General features: G+C 37.5%; 2 protein-coding genes across 2 annotated transcripts; one reads left to right on the top strand and one right to left on the bottom strand.

The window, feature by feature from the left end:
- Positions 1 to 465: 465 nt before the first annotated feature.
- Positions 466 to 5,666, bottom strand: LOC103402475 (amino-acid permease BAT1-like). Its single transcript, XM_008341229.4, has 7 exons — positions 5,484 to 5,666; positions 5,150 to 5,329; positions 4,943 to 5,062; positions 4,663 to 4,854; positions 1,582 to 1,887; positions 1,086 to 1,268; positions 466 to 1,008 (listed from the first exon to the last, which is right to left on the bottom strand). The coding sequence occupies exons 1-7, from the start codon at positions 5,565 to 5,567 to the stop codon at positions 517 to 519; spliced, it is 1,557 nt and encodes a 518-aa protein (XP_008339451.4). The 5' UTR covers positions 5,568 to 5,666; the 3' UTR covers positions 466 to 516.
- LOC103402406 (B3 domain-containing protein REM8-like) lies at positions 2,671 to 4,644 on the top strand. The gene is made up of 3 exons (XM_008341151.4): positions 2,671 to 2,919; positions 3,590 to 3,904; positions 4,175 to 4,644. Exons 1-3 carry the CDS (start codon positions 2,830 to 2,832, stop codon positions 4,466 to 4,468), a joined length of 699 nt encoding a protein of 232 aa, XP_008339373.4. The 5' UTR covers positions 2,671 to 2,829; the 3' UTR covers positions 4,469 to 4,644.
- Positions 5,667 to 9,075: the final 3,409 nt, after the last annotated feature.

Here is a 9,075-nt window from a genome sequence, read left to right as displayed (position 1 = left end):
GGTGTCTGACTAACCTGACTAAACCTGCCTAGGCACCTGCTTAGGTCATAAATCTCACTTAGACAAAAAAATCAATAATTTTCATTTTGCATTTTAATTCGTCAATAAAATGTAGAGACTTGTTAAATACTTAGATGAACACTCACTATATGTTTGTTACCCATGTTTCCATAAGTTCTAATACTTTATAATTTGTATGTCATTTTATTTTGCAATCATGTATCACAATACAATTATGTATTTTTTAAGTATAAATAGGCATTTATTTACATAATATATAATAAATTTACTTAAATTGCCTAGTCGGCCTAAGGCCCCGCCTAACCGCCTAGGCGCTAGGCCTCAACCCGCCACCCGACTAGCGTCTAACATTTTTTAGAACCTTGATCCAGTGTCAGTGTGAGATGTCAGTCCGACGAACTTTCTCGTATACTAACCCGAAAACTCCCCTTTCTCTCCCCCAGAAATCGAAACATAGCTACTTTTATCTCATCGTGACGCAAAAACAATTTCATTTTAATGGTGTCCATTTTGTACATCAATGTTTCTTACCGGTCCTTTGTACCATTTCCTTGCATCCAAAACCCACCAAAGCATTACCAGAGCCAAAGCAGCACCAAGAGCTATTGGTGCATAGTTGAATGTTCTCAATCTAAGAGGGTAAGAAGTTGGCAAAAGAAATATTGAGCATGTATAGCATATCCAAAGGACGGCCACAAAGCAAACTGGCCTTCTTGCTCTCCCCAAATAAAATGGTCCCGGTTTGAAGCTCTCTTCGGCCATCACCAGCCTTGCGAAAATTGGCACAGCGTAGCTGCCCACCCAACCAACTGTACTGACAGAAAGAATGGCGGTGAACACCACGTCAAGTTTCAGGATCGGTAATCCCAGCAGCAAAGTGATTGCTGTGCAAAGCCACACCGCGTTTATTGGAACCTTGCTCGTTGGATGCACTTTCCTCCAGATTGGCGAAAATGGGATGCATTTATCTCTTGATACAGCGTAAACCTTGGAGTGAAAAAACAAAGTTAACTGGAAGCTTCAGGATATAGAAATGTAGGATTAAGAGTTTCGGATTTTCTTACTGCTCTGGCGGCCGTTGTGGTTACAGATAGTCCACAGAAGAAGAAGGAACCCCATATGATAATCATGAAAAGAACAGCTCCAGTTGAACTATGAAACCTCCCATAGAATGCATCATATATTATCTGTGCTGGTACAAGTGCACCACCAGTCTCATTGTCCTCCCTGTATAAATACTCCAAGTCCTGCATTAAAAATTTAACCTTAATAAGCATCCAATAGTTATAGGAGACGATTTTTACACACATTTTTTAGCTTCTCAGGCTCCCTTCTTTATTTCTAGCTGTCAGATTAAATAAATCAAGCGAAAGAACAAGATTAAACAGGATAGTGTGAGAAATTTAAAAAGTGTGCTTATCATTTCCCTTCAATTTTAACGCCGTTAGCTTGACCAAAACACAGCACTAGTAATTTTCAACAGCGAGCGTGTAAGAAATAGTAAAATATTCAGCTTAAAGTGCATATAATAATTAAAATAGGCGTGCGAAAACCGCTTACCTTGATGCTGAAAGTGAGAGCCAAGTAATAAGCCCAACCAAATACTGATATAAGGGCAATACTAGAGAGAATGGCAATAGGACCGGTCCTATCTGCACCTTTTGTCTCCTCAGTGAGATGAGCGGCTGCATCATAACCATATAAACAGTAGTTGCTAAGAAGCACAGATAAAATCACCGCATAAGGTATGCTGGATACTCCAGTTGTCTCTGGAGATGTTTCGAAATGTGTGAAGACGTAGGAAGCTGTCTGTGTTGGCTGTGCCACCAGAGGTAGCATTATGATTATTAACAATCCACCAATTAACTGTATAATTTCAGTTAGGTTAATTAGTATTTGTTAAACCAGATTAGTAGATATATGAATAATATATGAGACAAATGCAATAGAGTGTAACACTGTATAGAAAATGAGAGCACATCATAAATTTTTGGTCTAAAAATACTAAACAAGGCTTAAGTGATGATGAAAGCACTGAGCTTGGTAGTATAGACTTATAATTAAGTATATAGGAAGATAAGTCAAGTGGGTAAGATATTCATTATCACCTTTTATTGAGGTCAAATTAAGCATGTCCTAAAACCTCAGGTTAGTAGAGCATGCCCCACACGCAACATGCAGATAACAAATCACCTTGTGAAAGTACAAAAGTGGCAACCAAAGCCAAGGGTTTCAAGATCTATTACGTCTATATAATTCGTTTAGGTGTGCCAAGTTAGTGCGTATGAGGAATGCGAGTAAATATATAAATGTGTTAAGGGTTGAATTTTTAATATGATTGTGGTCACGTCTAGCTCTAAGGGATGTATGTGTCTTGATACTAAATTATTTATGACAATCTTATTATCTGGCTTAATTTAAATGAGAGGTCTTAGTACTACATCTAATGCCTCTTTACTTGTAAATGAGATGTTTTAAATTTGATTCTTGTCAAAAGTTAATTTAATCCACATTCTTGTGCACGGGCTTGTTTCAAATTTGTAGCGAGGCCGGTGATGCAATAGTTTCAGGCAGCGTTTCTGCAGAGTACGAACTCGCCGTACGACCTCCAGCCAATGGCATTTATGGATTCGCCACCCCTTTTCTGCCACCCACTGCTGCGTTGGCCACCTCCTATGTACTGTCCCTTCCACCTATATATTCAACACTATTCTCCTCCTCCGCCGCAGCTCGTAAACCAAAAAAACCCTAACTTTTCACCTCCCCTCTAAATTTCTCCTCTTTTCTTCACATTTCTTCTATCTGCACATGGCAGATTGGTCGAGATTCATGGCCAGGTCACCTCCTTTTCCCAGAAAGTTTTTCAAGCCTTTGACGCCTGGCTTCCAAAATGGGATGGTATGCTTCTCCCTCTCCCCTTCTCTCTCTATGTCTCTCTCTACACACTCACACTCACTCGCATATGTCTGAGTTATTTTGAAATGTATTTTTTGAGAGCACATACCACTTTATTTGGGGTACATAATGAACATATACGTTACGCAGGGGTCATTTTAATCTTGTGTTTGTCTTTCCAATTTTATAGGATGTACCCGAAAGCACATGGTTTTTCATTTTCTATCTGTCTGGAGATTTCTTTTCAAGAAAGCAATATTTTTGAGAAATAAAAAAGCTAGACCTTTAAAGGAAGATGGGCAATGTAGTACCTAATCTGAGCTGAAACTTTGATATTTGTGAGCCACATGAACATCTGAATGATTTTGCAGGGTTTGCAACACATTTTCGTTAATTCTTGATTAACTTCACATACTCTGCTTTAGAAAAAGAGACTTCAGTACCCGACAGTTTTCGAAAAGGATATTTGTTCTAAGAAAATACTTGTAGTTTTGGGATGGTGCATACCATTTTCGACTGCTTACTTAACGATTTGATTCTTGCATTTGGACATCCAATAAAATCTAACTGTAGGTGTATACATGCTAAACATACATGTAAATTTTTCTGAGTTTTCCGGTCAAATTGAGTGATTAGGAAATGTGGGCTGATTTTTTGTAATGCATATGAACAGGCAATTCCAATAGCCTTTACTAGAGGCCTTGGCGAAAAGAAATTGGATAAAGCACTTATTAAGAGCTGTCAGGGATCCTGGGATGTTCAAGTTCGTAGGACTTGCGATGGAGTGTTTTGTTTTAAACAAGGTTGGAAGGAAGTTGTGAAGAATCATAGCCTGGAAGTTGGAGAGTTCCTAGTCTTTGAACACAAAGGCAACATGGTCTTTAATGTGAAAGTCTATGAGCCACTAGGTTGTGATAAAAAGTTTCCTCCTCCCTCCTTCAGGTTAATAATGGCAAAAACTCATTGGAACGTCAAATGTCCTAGCGCGGTAAGTTTTCTATCTTCTCTTTCTCCATATCAAGTCTTCTTGACTCATGCTGTTATGTCCGCAATTTTCTGAAGTTGTTTTCACAGTACTCATATTGGGCATACTCTAGACTCCGAAGTTTTAGTTTCAGTCCTAGTCAGAGTTGTCATATTAGACTGCTTGTTCAGGTTAAGTTGCAATCCTTACAACTAAACATTGGTTGGCAACTTAGCATGTTGAAGATATTTTGTTTAGGGGAAAATCCGTCTGACTTGTGATTGTTTATGACAGACAATCCCCCTTGACTTCGCAAGATCAACTGGCATTCTTGACAAATCCTGCATGCGTGTTAAAGATCCGTTTGGAAAATTATGGCCAATGGACATAGGAATTGTGAAAGATAAAGAGAAAATTGAAGCTGCTTGGAGTCGTCGTACGTATTTAAAAAGTAAAGGGTGGATTGAGTTTTACAAAGCCAACAAACTGAAGGACGCAGATGTTTGCATCTTTGAGCTCATTCAGGTGCCAAAGTCAAGATCAAAACCCGTCATTATGAATGTCAAGATATTCCGCTTTGGATCGTAGGCAGTTCCAAGTCAAATTGTTAGCTTCATTGATTGTTTTTAGATTTTGAACAATGTGAACTAACATTTAGATGCCCCTAGTACTGTAAGTTGTATTAGATTTGGGTTAAGGTATCAGATTGATAACTAGCTACTTTTATCTTGATGTTGCAATGGAATCTTTTATGCAAAAACAAAGGAGTTGGAAGGGCTCACCTGCCACCATATCGAAATTATGTTGAGAAATGCTATCACTCGTAATGCAAATGTATTGAGCACTGCCCATATGATGGTCAGACCGATATACATGCACAGGAATACACCCCTCGATGCAAAATAGCCTCCGCCCTTGTTCGTCCCTGTGGCTAAAAGAATGACCATCTGCAACGCTTGTGATGCGGAATATGCCTAAAGGGGAAAGAAAATAAAAGGCATTCAAGAAAACATGTTATTCTCTTTGATTCAAAGCCACTTGATGCAGAGGAAGTGGCTATACCTGAGCACCTATTGCGGAAACCAGACCGATGGTTTCAAGCCAAGCGCAGCACCACGACGCGAATGGCCCCCACATGGGTCCGGCCAGATGAGCAGCCCAAAAATAAAGAGAACCTGTGGTCTGATCAATGTTTAAAGCAACCAAGATCATCTCAGATGTTGCTTACAAGTCCATAGGAAAAAGAAAGGGAAAAACAGCACCGCGTACCGGAAAAGAGGAGCATATCTCAGCCATGGCAATTCCGACAAACCATGTGAAGAATGTGACAACAATCCAACCCCATATTAGGGGTGCCGGACCAGCATAGCGCAGACTTTGGCCGTAGAGAGGCGTACCAGTGAACACCGACATGCACGAAAATGTTATTGCCATCGTCTTGAACAATGACTGTAGAAAACCAAGTGAAAAACATTAGATTTCAACCTCTCTCAACATGGTTGCAAGAAAGTTTATGAACATGAAAGAAGCTAACACCCAGCTACGGCTAGAAAGAGAACAACAAATAGAGAGAGAGAGAGAGAGAGAGAGAGAGAGAGAGAACCATTTCCCTTCTGAGTTCTTGCTTGTATCCAAGCTCATTGAGCCGCTTTTCGCCGGAATCCATTTCCAAAGCTTGGTGATTCATTATGGTTTCCGGCGAAAAGTAAGTTTGAACGTAAGATTAAGAATTTCCAAAGTCAAAGGAAATCTGAGAATCAGGAACCTATATGATTCTCTTATGGTATTCTTTGCACGTCTTTGTATTTTAACTCCAAGTAAAAGAGAAGAAGGGAAAGCAGATGGAAAGTTTGAAATTTCTATGTTCCAAATAATGACAAAAAACTTCTAAGTTTGAATATTGATAAAAATAAAATATAAAGATATTGACATCCTTTTCTTCCCGCTGGTACAATAATTAGTATTTCTTGACCAACTAAAATTCAAACAAGTAAAACACAAGAGAGGGTCAAATTTAAGCAGGCCAGTTTGCTCGGTGGCCTTCCTGTTGATATGCTATGCGCCAATAACTCTCATTGATGTTTTGACACAATTACATTGTTTTTGTGGGTTTTGGATGCAAGGAAATGATTGAAAAGACGTGTCCGAAATATCGATGTATAAAACCATTAGAATATATGTTCATTCAAGAGGAAATCTATTAGTTGCTGTGACAATAGTAATAAGTACACATCAACTACCACATCACGTAAAATTAAATCAATGAAACAACCTTTAGAAATTCAATTGCCACTAAGATTTGGTGAGTGTGTGGTCGTATTTGGTTCAACAATTGTGGATTGGACTCAGATGTTGGACTGTCTCTAGATGAGAAATGGACCAACTGTATCGAGTCCGGGTCACAAACGTTTTTTTTTATTTTTTATTTTTATAACGATGTATTCTATTTTAATGGGGGTGAAGATTTGAATTAAACCTTGCAATGAGACAAGAACCAAATTAAGTGCAAATGGGTCAAAGCGCAGCTTGGTATGTCATTATCGTTTCGCATCCCGTTAAGTATTTTATCTCATCCTTGACTTTATACCCACGATTTTTCCACTAATATATTACCCGCCCATTAGAAAAGGTAAAAAAAATATTTTCTTTAACTAGTAGTATATGGACTATTTAGACGAATTAACATGTCAAAATCATAATAATAGTTAATTACATTTACAATACATGAACATACAAGTTTTGTTTTTTTTTTTTTTTTTGTGAGTAAATCAATATTTTTACACTAAAAGGAGGGGGAGTTAGGCTAACCATATAATGGACAACCTAATTTGGTATCGGATTTGTCATCCACGAGATTCGAACCTAAAACCTGTCGCTTCAAGTGAAGAGGAATACTACCAGACCGTAGTACTGAGTACCACATAAACATAAAAGTTAAACTAATAGAATTAAATAGATATGTCACCCAAAATTGGTCTCAAAACAAATTGAACAGGTCATAGTCCTCTACTTACGCTAAGATTGATCACAAAACAAATTGAATAGTTCATAGTCCTCTACTCACACTACGATTGGTCACAAAACAAATTGAATAGTTCGTAATCGTCTACTAACACTCGGTCACAAGAATATATAATTGATAGATTTCAAACAAAGACGATTCTTGGTGGGATTACAATAATCCTCACCCTATTTCTTTTTATCTGAATGATTCTAAGATATTGTATTTTGTTATGCTATAATACAATAATAATGCTAGAGAGATCAAAATTGTAAACCAAATTTGCAAACTAAATGATGCGTCACCAATATGAAATAAGCACGTTAATCGACGATTAAGTGGCAATCAATGATCAACAACCACATCATTTGATTTACAAAATTTAGTGTCTGTAGCATGAGTACGTGCACAATGTGGTAGTAGTGTAACGATGGTGATGCTATAATAAAGACCATTCAAAAAAGAGGATTCATGAACTTCACAATCTCATCTAATTGATTCCAACTTTTTTTTTTTGTCAAACGATAAATTTTGTTAGATTAAATGTTAAATTAGTGATAAGTCAATTTCATATTATAAATTTTACCCTATTCTTAGTATGTTTTGGTAATTATTATTGTAGAATTTTGATATTTTGATTTATATTTTCAATATAGACATCCGACTTCCTCTGGAGCAAAACATGACCAAACAGACGAATTTTGGAGTGATTCAAAGTGGAGGACGTTTGTGTGTCTCTTGGCGTATTCTTGTCAAAATTTGGGATTTTTCTACCAAGCGGTTATTTTCTGGCGATAGAATAAAAGAGTAGTGCGTAATGTTGGAAAATGACGCTTCTGGGTTTAAATTGTGTTTTTGGAGCCCAAGATGACCTCTGATGGGTTTGTGGCCCTTTGGAAAAGTGTTTAGAATATTCCAAACCATCAATCCAACTCTATTAGGCTGGGTTTGGAGCAGTTTAAGGGTCCAAAATGTGGTTGTTCAGATTTGAGGCAAATTTTACCATTTAATTTAGGGTTATGTTTCCTATTTATTTTAGTTTTTAGTTTCCTAGTTGGATTGGAAGACATTTTATTAGGAGGATTTAATTTCTGATAGATTAAATTAAGCTTGGCCGGCTTTACTCTTGAAACTTCTTCTCCGTGAGTTCTTGGAGAGAGGAAATTGGTCAAACGTAGAGATTTTTAGACTTTTTCCATTCTAGGCGTTTTCGATCTTTTATTATTTCAATAAAGAACTTTATGATTTTTATTATGAATATGCGTAACTAATTCTCCTTTTACTAGGGTGAGGCCACGAGCCTTATCAAAAATATGTAGTTTCTCTTCAGTTTGCTTATGATTCTATGTATGCAGGTTTTCGAATTATTAATCACTGTTTTAAACTATCTAATTGTCTTGATGCTTGATCACCATTAGGATTTTTAGAAAAGTAATTTGATGCAATTTTGGTCAGAGGTTGGTCCCTGAAATTGACGAAGGCTTCTTGTGACAGCCTGTCCCGAAATATTTTATCGATGGTGTGAAATGACTCATATGCCCTTTAATCATTGAGTTGTGTATGTGTAAATAGGCGAAGGTTTTGGACCAATTAGTTCTATTCCTAATTAATTAGATCCAATTAGAACTAAAAGACTTAAGGTTTTGTTTGATTGGCTGCAAACTAGACCACACACACACACCCATACCAAACCGTTGACTCTCTCTCTCTTCCCTTTCGGATTTTTTCCATTGTTCGTACAACTGTACAGACAACTCTCAAATTACCTTTGTGTGCACGGATCGATGTCGAGAAGGTTGTTCTTGTGTTCCTTGTGAGTCCAGGAGCTCATCCATGCCATTAGTTCGATGTGAGAACTCGTAGAGCACGAGAACCAGAAAACCCCGATTTGGTGCACTGTTCACTTGACGTGATCGCGGAGGTTTCAGGTAGTTTTGAGACTTAAGAAAGTTCTATTCTTGCTTTTCTAGCACTTTGGATTAATTTTGGAAGAGTTTTGACATAGAAATACTCGAGTTCATCGAGTTGCAGGGGTGGCCGGATTATAGAGATTTTTCCGGCGAAATCCCGTGAGTTTTAGGACCTAAAAGTGTTAAGGTTTTGTTCTTCTCAATTTAAGCTTCATTTGGGTGAAAATTTCATGGATTTTGGTTGAGAAATGGAGGAGATATTGAAGTTCTAAATTTTTCCAAAA

This window comes from Malus domestica, chromosome 15 (assembly GCF_042453785.1).
Source record: "Malus domestica chromosome 15, GDT2T_hap1".
Lineage (NCBI taxonomy): Eukaryota > Viridiplantae > Streptophyta > Magnoliopsida > Rosales > Rosaceae > Malus > Malus domestica.
This window is presented reverse-complemented; position numbering and strand designations above follow the sequence as displayed.